This window comes from Macaca mulatta, chromosome 8 (assembly GCF_049350105.2).
Source record: "Macaca mulatta isolate MMU2019108-1 chromosome 8, T2T-MMU8v2.0, whole genome shotgun sequence".
In the NCBI taxonomy this organism is placed as follows: domain Eukaryota; kingdom Metazoa; phylum Chordata; class Mammalia; order Primates; family Cercopithecidae; genus Macaca; species Macaca mulatta.
In genome coordinates, this window is record NC_133413.1 from 143,469,222 (window position 1) to 143,490,707 (window position 21,486).

General features: G+C 47.7%; 2 protein-coding genes across 4 annotated transcripts in view; one reads left to right on the forward strand and one right to left on the reverse strand.

The window, feature by feature from the left end:
* Positions 1-21,486, forward strand: part of TG (thyroglobulin) — a 273,223-nt gene that overhangs the window by 221,547 nt on the left and 30,190 nt on the right. The window contains exons 42-43 of the mRNA XM_028852295.2: positions 7,615-7,779; positions 8,778-8,945. Of these exons, the coding sequence (XP_028708128.2) occupies positions 7,615-7,779; positions 8,778-8,945 (333 nt within the window). The remainder of the gene's footprint in view (positions 1-7,614; positions 7,780-8,777; positions 8,946-21,486) is intronic.
* The window catches only part of SLA (Src like adaptor), an 83,634-nt gene that overhangs the window by 50,663 nt on the left and 11,485 nt on the right, over positions 1-21,486 (reverse strand). The window contains exons 1-3 of one of the 3 annotated variants that reach the window (XM_015146024.3): positions 15,104-20,658; positions 14,310-14,442; positions 196-300 (exon numbers count right to left, since the gene is read on the reverse strand). The gene's annotated coding sequence lies outside the window, so the exon portion shown is untranslated. Of the gene's footprint in view, positions 1-195; positions 301-14,309; positions 14,443-15,103; positions 20,659-21,486 lie in introns of those variants that run through there. The other 2 variants (XM_077944058.1, XM_077944056.1) reach the window with 2 other exon arrangements.

Sequence of the window (21,486 nt, forward strand, 5' to 3'; positions counted from 1 at the left end):
GACGTGCTTACACGATAAGCTGTAATGAGTGCTTCCGTCTTGACAAGGATCAGTTATATTTTAGTGTGGAATTCATCTTTTTAAATGTAATTTAATTTTTTTCTAGTTAAAAATTTAACATTAATTCATTGGAGACAAGTTAGAATATTCTGAAAAGCATAAAAAGCCAATAGAACTCCTCCATCATTCACTCACCTTGAATTGTTAGAAGGCTCTGTGGATTGATGAAGTCAGACTGTTCAAATAAACCCGGTGGGGCCAGGCAGCAGGAGGTGCCCTGGGACTGGATGCCTCCTCCAGCTGTTGAAACAACATGGCATCATGGGAAACAAAAACCTGGGGCCAGAAAGCCTGGGTCTTAACCTCTTTCACCTGCTACTAGCAGGTTTTTAAACTTCTTAGACACTGTTTCTTGAGTGTACCCCAAATTCTTCTTGAAATGAAGTGGGCCATACACAAAAGAATGATTAAGAAAGTACTGTTTTCAGTAATATTGGTTCTTCCTACTTCCTAGGATGGTAGTGGGAGTTTAAAGGAGCCAATAGAGGCGAGAGCTCTGTCTTAAGCAGAATGCAGCACAGTTGTACATGGGAATCAAAGCAACTTGGGATAGACTTTCTCTTGTCTCACGAGGACTTTTCAGTCTGCAAATGTGACATGGTGTGTTTTTGAGCCTTATGGCAATCCTGTGACGGAGAAGCTAAACTCCCCTCCTGCTCCTCCTCCTCCTCCTCTTGCTGTCCCAGCCACCCTTGCAAAAACCTTGCCTATGAGTCGCCATCCACCAGCCACTCATGAATGGAATGGAAAATAAGGGTCTGCAATGTGCTTAGTGATTGCTGTTTTCTCGGATAGGTAGCACAGTTTGGGGGAAACGAAATCTTTATAATTCTAGCCCTGCTACTGATCAATTATATGACCTTGGAAAAATTACCTACCCACTCCAGGCCTCAGTCTCTCTATCTGTAAAATAGGGATTATAATATTACACTTAGAGGGTTGTTTTGGAGATCATGAGAGAAAACGTGAATAAATGACATGGCCCTTAGAAGGTGCCTTATAAATGTTTAAGTCTTTTCTGCTTTCCCTTAAGTAAACACACACACATGCACTTTTTATACAAGAAAGAAGGAATAGCATTCACTAGGCCTCCTTCAAATCTTACATTTCAGATTGTCCCCTAGATCATGACTTTACCAACAGGTAGTTTTGATGCCTTTTAGGAAATCAAGAGTGAAACCTTAGCGTGATGTTCAAAGGACATTGACCAAGGGTTAAGCTACCATCTCCCTTTCTCACCCAAATTCCACGGGCTTTCACCAAGTGAAACCAAGAACTTCTGATTCTAAGAAGAAAAGAGAAGTGCAATCTTTTGCCCTAAGACTGGGATTTCAAGATGAAAGTTGTATTAATTATCATCCTTCTCATGTAAGTTTTGCCAAAACTGAAGTATTACAAATTAGAGTAAAACTCAGGCTTTTAGGGATCAAGAAAAGAAGATGATTTTAGTGTAGAAAACACGCAAGAGAATACAAATATAAACTCAGATGTTACAAAAAAGTCCATCTGTGCTTTAGCTTCCAGAGCTCTCTCCCTAAGCTGTCCTGGCTGCTCAATAGCATGCCGCAATTAAGCTGGCCTACGACACCTTGGTGGCACCTTCCAGGTGTGGGTGAGTTCCCAGGAGAGGTCAGTGTGAGGGCGGAGACATGGCGCTCTGGGTCACACACTACCCCTTTATCCTTAGACCTTACAAGTCACCGATGGACTCCCTGCCTCAGATGCTCACTGCTCCAGTCCCTCCCACAGTCAACTGGCTGAGCCACCATCCTGCCATTCATTCCAGTTCTCTTCTGTTCCACATATGGTGTTCCACACTTTGTGCTGGGCTCTGGGGATAGAGGAATAACTACCTCCCAACACCCGCCGTCAGAAGCTTACATTCAGGAGGTGCTGATGCTCCATCCTTTACTGAGGGCCTGCTGAGCACGACCAACCATTTTCAGCACTGAGAATGCAAAGACAAAGAATCCAGTGACAGGAAATTCCCAAGCCTTTTCTGTCATACCTCATTTAAAAGGTTTTATGGATTCCTCGTTGCCCATTGCCTGAAGGATACCTGCTCTGTGTCCCAGGGTTGGTGCCTTCTAAATCACATCTCTTACTTAGTCTGGGATTTAATGACTTCTGAAGTTTACTTCTCACCACACTTCTATGGAAATTCTTCTCTTCATTTAGAAGTCACTGGTCCATCTGCCTGCCATTCATTCATTTCTTCACTCCCTCACTCATACAGTCATTCATTCACTCATGCAATACTTATTTTGAGTTCCAGGCCCTGTCCTGGGGCTGCTGGGTTACTTAGGACCCAGCTCCTATCTATAACTCCTTTGGGTAATCAGCCTCTGACCCCACTGCCGTCCCTGCCCACTCCCCCTCAGAATGGTCACCCACCCTGCTTCTCCCATTCCTTTCCTCTCATAGAGATCCACTCAAGTCCTAGTGATTCTCTGCAGCTTCCTCTGGGCCACCCTAGTGCCCAGAAATCCCTCCCTCCCCTGAATCCCCAAAACACAAGAATTCTTGGCTCACTCCTGCTGATTACTGCACAGAGCTCATCTGGAGGCCACCAGTATGTATGTCCTCCTGGATATAGTACACATTTTTAAAAAGCATCCAACTAACTGGGGCTTGAGACGTATGCTTCTTTGTGACTCACTTTGCCTCGAATAAAATAGAGTCAAAAGAAATACAAGGTTGATAACTCTCAGGTAATACTTGGCAATTGATTTCAATAAGCCAGCATTCAATAAGTCAGCTAGAGATAGTTAAGTTTCTAGAGGCCCAGTGGTCTGGCCAGGGCTTAGAAGTCACATGTCTGTTTTCTCCCAGGAGAAGCAGACAGAAACCCTGGGTTTGGAGTTGGAATACCTGGGTTCAGGTTCTGTGCAGCAGAGAATTTCTCCCTGAAAAGACATAGTCCTTCCTACGTGATTTCACTTCATAGTGTTGTGGCAGGAAATAAATCATGAGAGTGGGCAAGAAAGCACCTTGGTACCACAGGGAAGCAAGTTTGCCAGCTCCACAGCTGCTTCGTGTGTAGAGGCACCTTCCCCCAAGTCAGACAGTGCAAGGGACTTGCTCCCCATCAGCCTAGGTTGTAATGACGAGTTTCATCAAGTTTCATTGCAGGCATTAAATCATGGATAATAACATTCCTAATGATGAGTACAACCAACTTTGAGTGCAAATTACACATCAGGTATTTTACCTCCATTGTCTCCTTTAATCTGTGCATCAGCTCTGTGAATGCTGATCATAACATCTGCAATTTACAGATTAGGAACTGGAAGCTCAGAAAGACAAAGGAAATTGGCAAAATGGCCATGGGAGGAGCTGGAATTAAAACACCAGTCTGTCTGGAACAAGAGCCATGAGCTTTTTACTTTGCTTTGGCCTCACCCTCTCATGGGGACAGAAAGGAACTGTCCACCACAAGCATGAGATGGCACACTGGTTAGAACATGGAGCTCTGGCACCTGCAGCCTGGGCTCAAATCCTGGCTCTGTCACCCCCAGCTCTGAGACTCTGGGGAAGTGGCTTCAACTCTACCCTGGAGCCTCCTCTAAAGTTGAAATAATACTGTTGTTACCCAACTCCTGGGATTGCTCTGAGAGGTAGGTGAGCTTCTACACGTACAACCCGCATTCAATGCCAGGCACACAGGAAGTGCTACTTGAATGTTTATCCTCGTCTTCATTGCTGTGTCTGTGCTGGGCACTGCTGAAAGAGCTTTGTAGGAATTAACTCCTCGATTCCACGCCATGCCTGATGGATAAGGAGCTCACTGAGCACCTGCTTACTGGGCTTCCCATCCTTCCCGTCTCCCCGTGAGGTAGACACTGCTGTAGATAAGGATTCACATTCCAGGGAGGGGCTGAGAAGTGCGAGAGGTGCCAGGAGGGAGGCAGAGTCCATCCAGAGGACCCTCTGATGCACGGATGCCCCAAGGCAGAGCCGCCAGAGCTCCTGCTTGTCCGGGTAGCTGCCCACCCCGCTCCTTGTTGCTTTGCTTATTGGAGCTGCTCTGGGGAGGCTGCCTGAGGGAGTCCTCCCAGAAAATGCCACAGGGTCCATTTCAACAAGGGCAACTTTCAACATTTCAACAAGGGCAGCTTTGTGTGTGTGTTTGTGTGTATGTGTCTGAGTGTGTGAGTCTATCTGTAGGTGTCTGGGTGTGTCTGTGTACCTTTGAGTATGTGTCTATGTGTCCGTGACTGTGTGTGTTTGTGTCTTTCTGCGCTTACGTGAGTGTGTGTCTATGTGTGTGGGTATCTCTCTCTGTAGCTGGATGTTTCTGTGACTGTGTGTTTCTAAGTGTGGGTCTCCCTGTGTCTGTGAGTGTATGCCTGTGTTTTTTATGTGACCACGAGTATCTGTGTGTGTAACTGCATAGCTCTGTGTATGTCCCTATCTATGACTGTGTGTCTCCATCTGTGGCCATGTCTGTGCGTGTGTGTGTTTCTGTCTGTGGCCGTGTGTCTGTGCGTGTAAGCGTATGTCTCCGTCGGTATCTGTGTGTGTCCTTAACCCACTTAGACAAACTCCAGGTCCCCTGGTGCTGCTTTAAAACAAAGCAAGGCTCCTGTGTTATGTGATCTCCAGCCAGTGGCTCACTCTGATCTCCAGGATTTTTAAAAGAGAGAGAGAATTCTAACTCCCAGGATCCTCTGAGAAGCAGTAGCATAAACTCCTTGATTGCGTGAGTGTGTCTCCACCTGTGGCTGTGTGTGGATATGTGTGCTTGGGCAGGGGCAGGTCCTGGCTCCAAAGCGACTACAGTGACTAACTGAGGTCAAGGCACCTCACCATGGTCGGAGGCCCCAGGAACAAAAAGCAGCGGTCAGCAATTGTGGTTTTGACCTGAACTATTTTTAAAGTTAAAAAAACAACAACCAGCGGAAACTCCTCGCCATTGAATAGCTAGGTCAGATTTAGATAAAGCCAGAGCCCAGGGCTACGGACCTACAGGCATGCCTGGGCGGACTGAGAAGACTGATCCCTTTACATCCTGTGGGGTCCCATGAATGTCACTGCACTAACCACAGTGCAGCCACAGCTCCCGCTGTGCAGAGGACACGCTTCTTCACCTGCCTGGCCTCATGCATCTTTGCAGCAACCCTGTGAAGTACGGTTGATTGTTCTCATCACAGATGGTCACTTGCCCGAGCCCGCTTCACCAGGGAGTGACACAGCTGGGGTTCAAACCGGGCCCTTCTGCCCCGATCTCATGTTCTCTGCACACCTCTGCATAGCAACTCCCCTCCTGCCCCTGAGTGCTTTGTCTTAATCAAGTGCTTTCAAATGAAGGCCGAGTCAACCGTTGGCTTGCTTACACACCAATTTTCCATGGTGAAAAAGGTTTCCTTCCGAAAGATCAATTTAAACAACATACTTTCAGAGAAAGAAAAGTTCTCTAAGCCATCTTGCAATATCAGTGTGACCCATGCCTTTAACCACTTCCTCACCATATCAGGATCCCTGGCTTTTTATAGCCAAAGAAAATACTGAGAACGTCAAAGAGGGCCCCATCCTGACATTCACATCTCCTCTCTGCCTGCCTGTGGGCCCTTCTGCAGTTTGCTCTTCAGAACACAGAGTTTTGAGCTTGAATATTTTGAGTGTGTGTGTGTGTTTTCTTTCTTTCTTTTTAATTTAAAGTACACCCAGTGGTTCTCAGAAAAGCTGCCCTGCTCATTGTTGGAAAAATAAACCTGAGGGCACAAGAACTCAACAATAGGCTAAATCATATTGACCCTTGTTCCTTGAGTCATTGAATTCCAGGCCTCGGCCTGGCTGAGTAGTTTACTTTTATTGCTGCTGCTTATCAGAGGATCCTGGGAGTTAGGATTCTCTCTCTTGTAAAAACGCTGGAGAGCAGAGTGAGCCACTGGCTGGAGATCACGTAGCACATGAGCCTTGCTTTGTTTTAAAGCAGGACCAGGAGACTCTGAGTTTGTCTAAGCGGTTAAGGACAGAAAACCATGTATATCTCCCAGCCCTTTCTGGAGTCGATGGACCTAGTTGCCAGGCCTGTTCTGAGAAGCCCAGAGCCATTACAAAAGTTCCTCTGACACCAGGTCTCACAGTGGCCATGTCCAGGATCCCCCAGTTCCACGCACTTGTGTTTTTCCTTGCCGCTGGCTGAGATTCTGACTGTCCAGCCTTGCCTCTGACCCTAGCCGCATGCCCCTTCTTGAGCTTGACAATAAACAGAGATCATCGTAACAACAGTGCCAACACCTTTCGTCAGGAACCTACCAGGTATATGAAAGGGCCACTTCACAGTGGCTGTTTGGCCACTGGGGTCAGATCCCAGCCCTGCCTCCTACATAATTGTTAAATGGGACAGTAAGAGCAACCGACTTACACAATTGCTGTGAGGATCCGACGAGTTGAAATAGGGAACCTCTTGAGTGAGAGTGAGTTTGTCGAAGCCCTCAATCCACAGTTGTTGCTATTATTTCCATCAGTGGCAGTAGCAGCGGTAAGAGCAGTGGCACTAGTATGGCCACCACTGCCTCCCCTAGTTATCCATGTCTCTTCAGTGGGCAGCCAGTGTCTGAGCTATGGGGTACCCACTGGAAGATGTGCCCTGGAACTGCACACTGGTCAGGACCCCACTCAGCTCGTTTGTTCCTCCCAGGGCAGATGACCCAGTTCTACCAATAGTCCAGGCAGAGATGAACTTCCTGGAACCCAGCTCCTACCACTTACATTATTAGAAAGAAGAAACCTGTCTTTTTTTTTTTTTTCTTTTTTTGACAGAGTCTCGCTCTGTCACCCAGACTGGAGTGCAGTGGCGCCATCTCGGTTCACTGCAAGCTCCGCCTCCTGAGTTCACACCATTGTCCTACTTCAGCCTCCCAAGTAGCTGGGACTACAGGCGCCTGCCACCACGCCCAACTGATTTTTTGTATTTTAAGTAGAGATGGGGTTTCACCGTGTTAGCCAGGATGATCTCGATCTCCTGACCTCATGATCCGCCCACCTTGTCCTCCCAAAGTGAGAAACCTGTCATTTTAGCAGAGAGTACCCTGACTTTGATGAAGCAGTTTACCCTTACAAAGACTGTGTTTCCATTGCCTCCTAGGTGGGCTTCCATTTTAAAGTCCAGCTCCATCTTAATGGAGTCAGGAAAGCTTGCTAGTTAACGAGCCCCCAGGAGGGGCTGGTGGGAGATGGTTCTATCTTTGCAGAGTTCTCTTCCCAGAGGACTTTGCTGATCTCCAGTCCTCTTAAAGAACCATCAGCCGTTTGCCTCTTTATACAAATTCATCTGCACAGCCAAGACCAAAGGTTCCCTTGAGCAGCACCCTCACTTCACAGGCTAGGAAACTGAGGCCTAGAGAGACACCTGTTCAATATCACACTGCATGCTGATATGCCATTGACCAATCCTGACCTCCCCACTGTGTGCATCCCCAGAATGGGTCCTGGGACCCCCAAGCTTGGAGGAAGGATGCAGAACCCTGATGTGGCACTGAGGGCTCCAGGTGAGCAGGGACAGGAGATGATCTGGACCATCAGCCCTGAGCCTGCTTTCTCTTCCAGGGAGGCTCTGCACTCTCCCCAGCCGCCATCATCAGCCACGAGAGGGCTCAGCAGCAGGCAGTTGCTTTGGCAAAGGAGGTCAGCTGCCCTGTGTCATCCAGCCAAGAAGTGGTGTCCTGCCTCCGCCAAAAGCCTGCCAATATCCTCAATGACGCCCAGACCAAGGTGAGCACACAAGTGCAAATTGGGAAGGGACATTCTCTGGTCCTTTACAAATAGAAAATGAAGACCTAGAAAAGAAGTGTGACCCACCCCAGCCATACCACACATGAGGCTGATGACCAGCTGGAGCTGGAACTCACATTCCCTAACCCCCAGAGCCGTGCATGTGCCACAGCCTGCAACAGTCTAAACATGGTTACTGAGGGTAGACAGATGCCTCTGCAATTTGTCTTTCTTATTTATAACCTGGGAATAGTTATACAGACCTTATAGAGTAGGAGGAGAGAATGAAGTAACACATGTGAAGGGTTTGGCCTCATGCCAGGACCATGGTGGGCAGGCGACCAAACCCTTGACAGGTCACAGCTACATGTATTGAGCATTGCAGACATGGCTTCACAGATGGCAGTGTATTTGAGTCACTTCATACCCTTATATGGGATAGCTGTGTGTTCCCTTTCTAGCATGCAAAGTTCTTGCTTGCAGACCAAATCTCTGGCTGGCCCTCACATTAATGAAGGGGACACTAGCAGGAATAATTGTTGTCATTGCAATTGATGGTCTGATCGTCTTAGCAATGAGTCTGGACTCACAGAATTGGAGCAGGTCTTATCCTCAGCTCCCCTCAGTGTAGGCTAATTTGATCATAACTGGAGCTGGTGCATTTCGCCTGTCAGTCACTGCCTCCTCTTCAACGACTGTCTCCTCCTGACTTCCTCACCCACCTACAGGCTCAGGCTTTCCCATCCCTAGCTGGGGACCTGCTGTCACCTCTGGGATGCTCCCCTGGAGACCATCATTGCTGAGAGTGAGATTCATTCACCTTCCAGCCCTTGACTTTGTCACATGGTGTCCTGCCTGCCAGTTGTCCTGGTCATTTTCTCCCAGTAGAGTCCCAGATGTATAACCAGCATTGGCATTCAGTATGGTTAAGACCTCTTTATGCAAAGCAATGCAACTGATTATTCCAGGACAACTGATTATTGTTGTATCCAATGTAGCTCCTGGCCGTGAGTGGCCCTTTCCACTACTGGGGTCCTGTGATCGATGGCCAGTTCCTCCGTGAGCCTCCAGCCAGAGCACTGAAGAGGTCTTTACGGGCAGAGGTCGATCTGCTCATCGGGAGTTCTCAGGACGACGGGCTCATCAACAGAGCAAAGGCTGTGAAGGTAGGCAGGGAGGGGGCCTCGGATGTCTCCAGCCAGGCATTTCCTAAGGGCTCTGGACCTCAATGTCTGACTTGATCAAGAGATATTGACCAATTGCTGAATAACTACTGTGTGCAATGCTTACGTGAGTTTAGGAAGTAGTAATGGGGGGATTCAGAAATTAGACACTTGCGGGATAGTGAGCAACACAGGCACATCCACAAATTACAGCTGTGAATAAATCACCGGGGAAAACTGGAGCTGACCCAGAAGCTCTGCAGCTCAGGGCTGCAAGTTAGAATACCCACGTTCTGGGCCATGCCACCCGTATTTCATGGAGGATGCTTGTCGTACTGAGAACTGAGACAATGAGGCGGGGGGATGAAGGGACTCTTGTTAAATCATCACCCTTTCCCAGTCCTGAAAAGACACTGAAGCACCAGCCTTCCGAGTTAAATTTCTTAGTAAAGAGAGCATGCACCATGCACCTGGCAAACACGCAGCTTTGTGCAGCTTGCTGGAGGCACAGCGAAGTGGGAGTGAGCTGTGAGGTCTGCATTCTGCTTGAATGCACAGTTCCTGCTCTCACCGGCAGTCACAGTCACTCACGAGGATGTGGCTAACCCTGGAAGAGACCGAGCACATGCTCCTCTGCCCACCCCACCCTGCCTTGGACAAGCTACTCTTGGCCAAAGCCTTGTAGGTGGTCAAGCCTGAGGAGGGGAAGCCCAGTGTGCATAAAGCACAGAGAGAGGACAACTCTGGGCGTAGGTGGAGTGCACCTTTCCCTGCACATGTACAATGTGGGTCTCTGTTGGCTCTGTTGAATATAAGGTAGTCTAATCGGGATTTTATTAAATCATGATCACAACCTAACAGGATCCTGAGTTCCTTTGGATAATCCTATTTCCTTTGGGTAATATATTTCACCTTGGGGACTCTATCCTACAGCAATAAAAGCTCTAGTTTTACATGATATATATACAAGAGTATTTATCGCATTGCATTGTTTATTGATTGATTGTGGCATTGATTTTTGTGGCAAAATATTGGAAGCAACTCAAGTGTCCATTAATAGGGAAATGGTTGACTAAATTAAGATACAAACAAGCTATTAAATATTATGCAGATGTTAAAAAGAATGAGCTAGATTTATCTCTACTGACTTAAGGGAAGCCTGTGACACATCATAAAATGACAAAAATATACGTAGAGGAATGTGAAATTAAGATAGCATTCATATTTTTAAAAACCAACCTGTATGTATCTTTATATTTGGAAATGTGTATATTTGTATGTTTTTCTGCATAGAAGGATAACGGAGTGAAAAGATTCACAACATGCAGTTAACATTGGCTACCTCTGGAGAAAGAGTATTATGAATTATTACTATTGCTGTATATATACACACAAGCATAATATGTTACATATTATATATATTTATGTGTGCATGTGTATGTAGAGAGAGAGAGAAAGAAGCAGGGTTGGTGAGGTTCGCATATGAAGTTGATTTCTGAAGGTTCCTATCTGGAAGGCGGGTGTGGCATGTGAGCAGTGATAGAGTTCTCTCTGAGGGTGTATGTGTGAGTGTGTGTGTGTGTGTTGCAAGGGGGTGGTGTCAAGTAAAACTTAGTCACCCTCAGCTTTCATCTAACTAACTCACAGCCAGGGAGAAATACCTTTTATACCTGAACCATTTCACCATTTTTTCTGCCAAGCACTCATATGCAGTATAGCCTTTACCCTGAGGGGCTGAGACTTTATTATTGGACAAGACAACCATTCAGGAATCACTGAAAACTCCACTGCCTCGGAGTTTGTAGTCTCTAAAACAGGGATCTTCAAGTTGCTTCTGATCAAGACCCTCATCAGTTAAGAAATAGTAAGTTTAGTTATTTAAGTATAAATTATATACATGTGTACTCCTGTACTAATACACTGAATTATTATAAATGCTTTATTGAATCAAAAGAATGTTAAAGCAAGAGAAAGAAATGGAGGTTCTAATCTTAGTATTCCGTTGCTGCCCCTAAACACTCCCCGCCCTGGAGACAGTACTCTGAGGCATGAGCAGACGGGGATGGAGCTGGCCATTGACCAGGGACTCTTTCCCACTCACCTCCTTATTTGATACCTTCCTACGAGGAATGCACAATCTCTGTGCAGAAGACACTGTGTCCTCACAGCTCTGGTTCTTTGGTCCATGTGCTGAAAACTTTTCATGGCCATCTTCGACTTTTGAAAGAGAGGAAGAACTACTTTTATATTTCCAGGAACCTTGGGATCAGCATAGAAAGGGCTGATGGACTTAGGGAGGAGGGAGGCCCTGTGGTTAGTTCCCAGACCTCTCCCAATGCAGTGGAAATGCCATCCATCAGGGAGGGTGAGGGGGTGGTCCTTATTGGCAGATCTTGGACCATGGTGTTCAGAGGGTAGCTCAGGCTCATGTTTTCTGATTATACCCTTTCATTGTGAGAGAGATGACTGGGGGCTCATGGCTGCCTTGGGCTTCTCTGGTTCAAGCACAGTCCCAGGAGTGTCTGGAAGTTTCCTAATTTTGTCCTGAATTCCTTAACCAGTCCAGCCAGGGACCTGAATCCAGAGGACTGGGATCTCTACTCAAAGATGCATTTGCATTCTTCTCATTGAGTTTCCCTCTAAGGTTTTTAAGGAAAGCTTACTTTGTTCACTCACAAAGAAAGATGGGGCCACCAGCAGGAGGCTCACTGCCAAACAGGGGCCTGACTGGAGAAGCCAGCACTGAAGTAGGGCACCCCCAAATAGAGAAACCTCTCTGAGGGCACAGCAGAGCAGCTTCTAGCCCTGCTCCATGGCGGTCATCCCAGATACCAACCACAGGGCAGTGTTCCCCCAGCACATTTGTTCATTGGTTAGACCGTTCCTTTCTGGCTTCACTTCTTCATTCATTCCCTTGGGACATGCGTTAGTGAAGCCACTGAGCAACTTTTGTGAGCCTGCATCCTACCGAGAACTCATCTAGGTGCTGATTGGTGAGGAGGACTGCCTGCAGGAGGAGAGTCGTGACAGTGGGACTGGAAGCCAGCTCACAGCTCAGTGACACTGCATGTGATCATCTCCTAAACATGTGTCTGCACCCAGGTTTATTCCTCCTGGACTTTTCCTTTGAACTCTGAACTGGTTTAGCCAATGGCCCACTTGACATCTTCACTTGCACATCTCATGGTGTCTCATCCATAACACACCCAAAGTGGACTGCCGATTCCACCTCTGCTCCCATCCCCAACCAGCATGTTCTTCTGTAGTCTTCACCATCTCAGTAAACAACTTGGCAACTAAACAACTCATCCTTCTGTACTCAGGCTCAAAACCAAAAGTCATTCCTGACACTGCTCTCTCATATCCTACCAGCATTCTATCAGCAAATCCATTTGGCTGTATTTTCAAACTGTATCCCAAATCCAAGCCCCTCTCCCCTACCTCTTCTACTATCACCCTGATCCAGCCATTTTATTTGAGATTTTTGTGGTAGCCCCCACCTGTCTCTCTGCACCTGCCTTGCCTCTTGTAATCTATGAGAAGCACAGTAGCCAGAGCAATCCCTTTATAAGTCAGACCCTCTGCTCCAAGCCTTCTCTCCAGTGGCCTCCTCTCATGCAGAGGAAAAATCCAGTCTTCTGATAACTGCCAGAGCCTATTTGATGTGACCCCTGTTAGCTCTCTGACCTTAACTCCTGCTGTTCCCTCCTGGCTTACTGATTTGTCGCTTTAGAGTTTCTCAAATAGGCTGAGCACATCCCACATCAGGGTCCTGGTATTTGCTGTTTTTTCTTCTTGAATGTTCTTCCCAGATAGCTCACTGCCTTACTTCCTTCAGGGTCTGCTTATCAGAAAGACCTTGCTTGACCACTTGGATTCAGAGGGAAGCCATATCCCCAGCCTTCTCTATCCCTACATCCTGCACCCTACCCCAGCACTCAGACCTCCTGCCATATTATGTATTTGTCTATTGTCTTTCTTCCCCAACTAGAATGTTTGAAACTGCTATATCTCTGGTGCCTAGAAATGGGTCTAGTTCTGCTAGACAGGTCGCACACAACAGGCACATAGTAAACATTCACTAGGATGAATGAATGAAATTATGAAGAACTGACTATGTGGTGGGCCCTAACCCAGAAGTATTCAATGAAATAATTCACCCTCAAAACTATTACCCTATGAGGTGGGGATTATTATTGCTATTTTTCAGAGAGAAACCAGAATTAAAACCCAGGTCTATCTGCCTCCAAAGTATCCTCTTCGCATGACAGCACTCTGGGAAAAGCCAGGCTTTCCTCCAAGAGCCTTCTGTCTACCATCAATGGTATGCTGGGTACTGAAATGTACACAAACCCAGCTAGAATAAGGGCTACTATGTGCAAAGGTCTTTCCAATTCTACCCACATTCTTTTTTTTTTCTATAGTCATTTATTGATTTATTTATAATTTTAAAATTTCAATAGCCTTGGGGGTTAGCCTAAGTGAAGTAACTCATGCTCTTACTTTACTTTATTTCAACTGTATGGCTGTGAGGTAGGGAACCATGAACCAGTATTTTACACCATTTTTTTTTTCCCGGGAAAGAAAGGCTTAATGGGTTTACCAGATGTCTCTAGGTCAGTTAACTAGTCCTTTGGAAAGCCAAGTCTCCACTGCAGGTCTCTGACCCCAATTGCAGGGTGGGGGAGGGACAGGGGTGGCTGGTGGCGGGATCTACCCATGACCCTATCTGTGCTAAACACTAGATCAGGGATGCACTAGCACCACCTTATCCCTACCATATGCAAGCATCACCCAGAGAGATCCTCAGGATTCTGCCCCACACAGTACTGCAAGAGGGCACAGTGGACAACCAAGTGGAAACTGAGCTACGAGCTATGGTCCCACCCTTCCAACAATGAGGAAACTCCTTCTGGACTTCAACCCAATGTGCCCTTGCATTGCCCTCCCTTATCTCAGCCCACTCCCGACCTGAATTTAGAGTTGGACTTGTGCATTTCTCTGTTTCCCCCAAGAAGGCTCCATGGCACTTGGGTCCAACCACCATCAGCCAAGGAGACCTGAAGATGGCAGGTTCTGGAGGACCTCAATCTCAGCCATGCCTTTTACTCCATCCTCTGTCCTTTGGTACCCACCCAGTCCCTCCTGCCCCATCTGGGGCTGAGAAACAGGACATATCAATTGCAACAAACTGCTACATCCACATAAACAGGGTGTTCAGCATGTTTTTGTAATACCAGCACCTGTTTGTTTAGTCATGCTGGGCCAGGTGTTTCAGCACAAAATACAAATTGAATTCCTCCCCTCAGAAGGGCTTGCAGTCAGATAACAGACAAGGCAAATAACTGAAACACCATTGATACATACTATATGGAGAGATGGACGTCTATTCCAAGACCTCAGGAGGTGGGGATCAGGTGCCGTTGGGCCCCATAGCAGCACTGTCAGCTGGAGTGACACAACGGTCAGGAACTGACGAGGACCCTGCTCCCTCGGTCATCTGTCAACAAAGCAGGGAGAGTGTCCTGGGTGTCCTTGGATTGCAATCATGAGCATCCAAGTTACCCAGAGTCCGAGCCTTAGTTTCCCTAACTGTAAAGTTGGGAGATGGTTAGTAAATATCCTCATAAAGATGTCCAAGAATTCAAATATACACCAATATCTGGAAAATAGTTTGGCTTCAATAAATGTTCATTTTTTTCACTTAATTTTTAAATTTTAATATTAAGATTGTGTCCCAAGCTGTTATCCCTTCTTCAGATAATTATACACAGAAAACAGGAATACAGAGAACGTCCAATCTCTGAACCACCTCAGCTGACCTGAAACCGATTTTCCAAATTGTAGTAAACACAAATGCATGCTCTCTGCTCATGCCAAAGCTGCATAAGTATCAGCTGGATCCCAGTTCACAAACACATGCAGTGCAGCTTCCCAGGGAAGTCACAGTGGGACGGGAGTGGAGCCTCTTACCCCAAGTCCTGCCCCCTGGAGCCACCCACCACCTCAGCAGAGACCCACCCATTTCCTTCAGACCAAAGACAGAGGGTGGGTACGGGATCCGTCAAGTCCCTCTGAAGACCCTCCCCCACATACCACCCAAAGCCAACTATGGCCCACCCAGGGAGTCCTAATGACACCCAGCAAAGTTAGCAACCTACCGGTGGAGCATCAGGGCTGCCTGAGATGTTCTCCATTCGCGGCAAATGATCTTATTTTCTGAAGTAGCAGCTTTCTATTGAAATTCTTCATCAGGCGCTGTCATGAGGAATTTCCCCCCCTTTTCTCTTTCTTTCTAACTGGTGAAATTGACAGTCTGCCTACATTAACCAGGCATTCATTTGCATGATCAAAAGCAGATTTGTTCCAAGATGCAATGTTCTGCCTTCCCTTCCAAGCACAGGCATCTCCAAGGAAGGCGAGAAAAATCAGAAACAGAGCGCCTCTGCTGTGCCCCTGAGCTTGGCCAGGAGTCGGCCTCGTCTGGTAGCAGGTGGAGTGGGGGCCCTGTGAGGAGCAGTAGGGGGAGGGCAGCCCATGTGGGAGTTGGAAAGCAGCACCTGGCAGCCCAAGGCGCTGGCACAAGCCCCAGCACAGGAATATCCAGCCTTTGGTGACAGATTATAGTAAGAGGAGCATGCAGGAGTTTCCAGTGTGTGTGTGATTTCCTGAAAGGAGGCACTGCTGCCTTAAATCCCCAGCACTCAGGGATGGGAGGGTGTTAGGGTCTGAACCCAGGGCATCGCGGGGACCTGGATTCAGAAAAATGGGTCACAATTCTTAGCTTTAGCCATATGATGTAGGAGAGTTGCTGAACTGGTCTGAGCTGCAGTTTTTTAGCCTTAGAATGGACACAGTGAGACCCAGCCTGTCTGTCTCTTGCAGTGTTATAAGAAGTGAAAGAGGTATCTCCCAACACCCAGAGAGCCCTGTAGGTCTCATGGCTCTAGGCTGCCCTCGCACACTGTAAACCCTCCACCCTGGAGCCGTAACCCCACATTACCCCTCACAGCTAACGCTTACATGCCACCTTGTCTGATTCTCCCCAGGGACCCTGTGAGCTGGGATTACGGTTCAGAGAAAGCTGAGGATCAGAAGTTTTGACTTGTACCCCCCAAAATAATAAAATATTGTATTTCATGACTGCATTGGTATAAAGAAGAATGTAAAACAGGCTGGATTCATTATTATACTTTCATTATTATTATGTTTTTTCTTCTGATTTTAAAAGAAATTAGAAAGAAAATACTTCTGTGAGTCCCTAAAAGTGCAGTGAGCCCTTGGCCCTGAGCCAGCTGTCCTTGATGGAGAAGTAAGCCCTTGTCCCTTAACACCATAATAAGCAGTGAAGTCAGGAGTCATTCAAGCATTAATCCATGCAACATCTCCCCAACACAGATTTATTCAGAGGCTCCTATGTGCTGGACTCTCTCTAGGCTTTAGAGGGAACAGTTGTAATCCAAACAGATAAAGCCTCTGACTCGGAGAGTTCATGTTGTCATGAAAGGACACAGACAATGTAAGTAAATAAAGCATTTCCGATCTTAGAAGTGCCCTGAAGAACACTGAAGTGGGGCCATTGTAGAGGAGGTGATGGAATGGGGAAAATACTTTAGGGGCAGTCAGGGAAGGCTTTTCAGAGGAGGGGACTTCTGGACTGAGGCCTGAGCAATGGGGAGCCAGCGATGGGGATCGAGGTACAGAGCAAGTGCAAAGGCCCTGGGGCAGGAGTGGTCCTGGCTGTTTGGGGGTCACAGGGAGGTCAGTGCTAGGAGACCCAGTGGCCAGTGGAGGGACTGGGAAGAGAGGAAGTCAGAGGGATGAAAATGACCAGTTGTGAGATCTTGCAGGCCATCAGAAAAGTGACTTTATTCTCTTTGCAGTGGGCAGTTACTGGAATGTTTCAAGCTAATAATAGAAGGTGATTATATTGATTCACTTGTTTAAAAAGGGACATTTCTGGCAGTTATATGGAAAATTGACTATGGAGATGTGACACAGGAAGTAGAGATCAGATTGGGCTCTGTTGTGGAAATCCAGGCGTTGAGCTAGTAACTTAAATTAGGGTTGCAGACATGGATGGTCACAGTTAGAAATGATCAGATTTGGGATGTATCTTGAGTTGGCAGCTGACTATATGAGTTGGGAGTTCAGTAGAGAGGTCAGGGCTATAGATACAGATTTGGAAGAAAACTAAGAAAATGTGATTATCCCAAAAGCCAAGAAAAGAAAGCATTTCCAAAAGGAAGCAAAGGTCAAATGTCACAGAGTCAAGAGAGATGAGGGCAGAGATTCGACTCTTGTAGGTCATGGGAGACTTTCATGAGGGCCATTTCAGTGGAGTGACGGGAAGGAAAGGCTGATTGGAATAGGCTGGGGGAAGAGGGGAGGTGAGGACATGCTCACATTGCTTCCCAAACCCACCCTCTCTCCACTGAATGATGCTCTCCACTGGATGCAAACAGTCACCCACGATTTGCAGAGCACTTTGCTCATTCAGCAGCTGTCCTCACTGACTTCACCAAGGTCTGCTGCATGGCAGGAATTATGTCATGTCCATTTGGAATCCTTAGCTCCTGTCCAGCACTAGGTTAGTCTTCAATTCACGTCCCTCAAATGAACAAAGGAGTGTTGTGTCTCCATCTGACTCAGAGCTCTAGAGAAGTCTGGGGCATTTGTTTATTCATTCACTCATCCATTCACATAGTCTTGCAAGAAGCAGGTGAACTCTGGTAGGCTTCCTACTTTTCCGATCGGGATTCTGCTCTGTGTCTCCTTCTTCCCAAATCTGTGATGTTACAACCATTTTTCAAAAGTTGGAGCATAATCAATGAGCAAAAATTGACTACAGGCTCTTTGTGTAAAAAGCTTTCCTCCCCTAAGCCCCTGCCAAGAGCAGCATCTCTGCTTCTGCCCCAGTGTGGTGGAGGAGATGTGTTGTGAACTAGGACAGCAGCAGGGGTGGACTGGAGGTGGGGGCAGGTGGCACTCAGGAGGAAGATTACAGGAACAGGTTACAGCAAAATGTAGGGGAAGAGGGGAATGATTGTAGGAGCAATCAGGAAATACCTGCATTTCATTCAGGTAATTGAAGGCTAGTCTTAGTCACTAAGGATAGGGAAATAGCGGGAGAAGAAGGTTCTAGAGGTGAGTAAGAACACATATGGATGACAAAGTTAAATTGTGCCTAGGTTGAGTTTGAGGGGTCTGAGAGATTTCCAGGTGATGTGAGGCATTTGGATATGAAGGTGTGAGGTTCAAGCTGAAGAGAGACTTGGGAATCATTAGCTTAATAGGTCATTCTTGAAGCAAGGAGAGGAAATGGCCCCACCCCACAAGCATTCGTGGACAGAAGGGGAGGAAAAGGGGACAGAAGTGGCAGCTGGGAGCCTCGGCTTTCAAGAGTAGACAGATACAGCAGAAGGGGGTTCCAGAAATTAGCCTGAGGCAGAGCCAACTAGGAGGAGGAGATGGAGAGGTGGGGGAATGGGGCATCTGCTGGTGGACCTCTGCAAGGCCAACAGTGACCTTGATGGAGGTTGGGGCAGCCAGACAGCCATATGGTAAAGAGGCTGAAGGACAGTTGGAGCCCACCATGTAGACATAGTTTTGGAGTGCACATCTGACTGAGAGCACCTGGATGAAGCGGATGGAGGAGAACCTCCTGTTGGGGACCTCCAGGCAGGCACGTTAGCTCTAGGTGGAGGTGGGACTCATGATGAGCTGCACACTGAAGGTCCGAAAGAGCCAGGGGAAGGTTTGCCCAGCGAGGGGCTCCAGGGCTGTGGGCAGCAAAGGCTGAGCCTCAGAGAGAAGGAGGGCCCTCAGTCCAAGAGAAGGATGGGCCATTCCCTGAGGAGAGGGCAGTGTGGCCTGCAGAGTGCGCTGGCCTTGGGGTTTGCAGCAGGAGACAGGGCCAGGGGGAAGCAGTGCTGAGGGGCCAGTCGGCTCCTTACTGAGGCCCTGCAGTGCCTGGGGCCAAGGCAGGGACACCTGGCCTGGCCTGCTCTGTGCTCCGTGCTCTCTGGCAGATCACATTTGCAAACCAGAATGGGGGAGCCCTTCTCCCAGGCCCTGCCTGAAGCAAAAAAGCAAAAGGTAGGGTGAGGCTCTCCCAGCCACCCAGCCCTCTGTTCTTTCTGGCTTCTCCCCTGCTCCTCTGCCCTCATCACTCCATTGACCCCTCGGACCTCACTGCACCCCCTCACCCAGCTGTCCGCATGTCTGAACCCCACCCTCTCCAGTCTAGACTCAACCATCCTCCACGCTGCCTAACCCAGCTCCCCAGGGCACAACTGGGACCCTCACCAGCCAGCACCCCCCACCCCGTCCCCTTTCCGGCTGCCTGCTCTATGCACTAATCTTGTTCCTTATGGCCCCAGGACAGTCCATATAACATAGATGTTCTGTCTCACAGAAGTAGAAGCCCCATGCAGGCAGAGAACAGCCCAGATGTTCACTGATGTGTCCCAAACGCCGGGAGCTGCTCCTGCCACACTCAGGCACACCGAGGAGAGTTGTCCAAGGGACAGTAAGATGAACAACAAGGGCCTGCAGCCATGTGTTCTCATCATGTCTCTCAGACACCACTCGGCGTGAACATAAGGGCGTTTCTCACCTGTCTTGCTGATTTTCTTTTTAATCATTTACTAACTAGAGGGGAGAGATAAGTCATATTTATTGTCTCCCATGTGTCAGCCTCTTTATAATCATTAATGCATCTCATTCTAACATCAACCCCATTTTATTGACCCAAAATGAAGGCACAGACAGGCATATCCACTGAACACGTTTGTTCATTGGAGGTGAGTCATCTGACGCACAGAACAGAGCTAGATTTGAACCTGAGTCTCTCAAATGCCAAATTTCACATTCAATCCACTGGGCCCCGAGACATTCAGGTTGATGCTGAGGCCCTGCTCAGTCCCTCAGCATTTCCAAGGGGCTCTTCCTTTTCATTAGAATGTGTTCATGGCAGACCTTCAAAAGCACACAGCAAGGACTGGCCAGTTCATGACAGCCCTTTGTGTAATTCCTGCCTGTAACAAATCTACAGTCTAAGGCAGACCCCGCCTGTAATTACAGCTTGTGGAAGTCAGCCCGTGCAGTCACACGGTGGTCCCTGCTCCCGCCTGCTGACTCTCTAATTAAACTGGCAATGGCATCTGTGCTCAGGGCCTTGCCAAGCATGAAGGAATGTGTGTCCCAGGTCTTGCTGAAAATGTGCCCCTTCACATTCCCTTGCAACCCAGTGGGGCTTGGGAATTTATCTCCCACTATTTGGGAGACAACTTTTGGATCGTCTCCAAAATATTGACCAGTCAGCAAGGCTGCACCCAATTAGTGTCTGAGATCCCCATAAAATGTGGAACTCTAATCTCAGTCTCGTGGGAGCATAAACTGGGCCCCATCCCTCCAGCTACCTGGCTGTGAAGCTGTTCCAGACCATTTTATGCAAGAGGGACTTCTTTTTGCAATGCGCAGGGGCTTGGTGTCCTAGCACTCCTAAAAGATCATCTTAGAAGGAGTTTCTGCAGAACCCATGAAGGAGACTCCATCCTTGATTGGGGACCCTCCTTTTTCTTTTCTTTTCTTTCTCTCTCTCTCTCTCTCTCTCTCTCTCTTCTTTCTCTTTCTTTCTGTCTTTCTCTCTCTCTCTCTCTTTCTTTTTTGAGAGGGAGTCTTGCTCTGTTGCCCAGGCTAGAGTGCAAGCTCCACCTCCCGGGTTCATGCCATTCTCCTGCCTCAGCCTCCCAAGTAGCTGGGACTACAGGCGTGTGCCACCACATCTGGCTTTTTTTCTTTTTGTGTGTGTGTGTGTATTTTTATAGTAGAGATGGGGTTTCGCCGTATTAGCCAGGATGGTCTTGATCTCCTGACCTCATGATCTGCCTGCCTCGGCCTCCCAAAGTGCTGGGATTACAGGTGTGAGCCACCGTGCCCAGCCTGGGGGCCACTCCTTTTTCTAGCAGGGGTTTGGAAAAGGGATTCCAAGTGTTTGGACTCAAGCCCAGTGGGGACAAAGCTCAGCTCAGGCCTCTCTATGACATGGGCTTTCCCTGACCTGTCTGAATTGGACTCAAGGCTGAGTCTACAAATATCTAACAACAATGACAATAGACACAGTGCTAAGCCCTTTATAGGTTTCATCTCATCTAACTTCATGACAGTTTTATGATGAGGGTAATTTGTTGTGCCCATTTTACAGATGAAGAAATAGACATAGAGCGACTATATGACTTTCCCAAGTTCATACAGCTATGAAGTCGCACAGTTAGCCTCCAAGACCAGACCTTTCCAACTCTGGGATTTGAAACCCAAGAGGTTTGACTTTAGCATCCTACTTTCAGCCTCTAACCTGTATTATCTCTACAGAGGTCATTCATTCAATGCATATTCACCTATGACATGCCTGCCACCATACTAAGCACTGGGGCTATGGACACACTCCCTGCCCCCTGTGCCATGTAGTACTCTGGAACAATAGGCAAATAAACTAACATCAGAGCACCTGGGTCCTGAGGGCCACGGGGGCCCCTGGTTT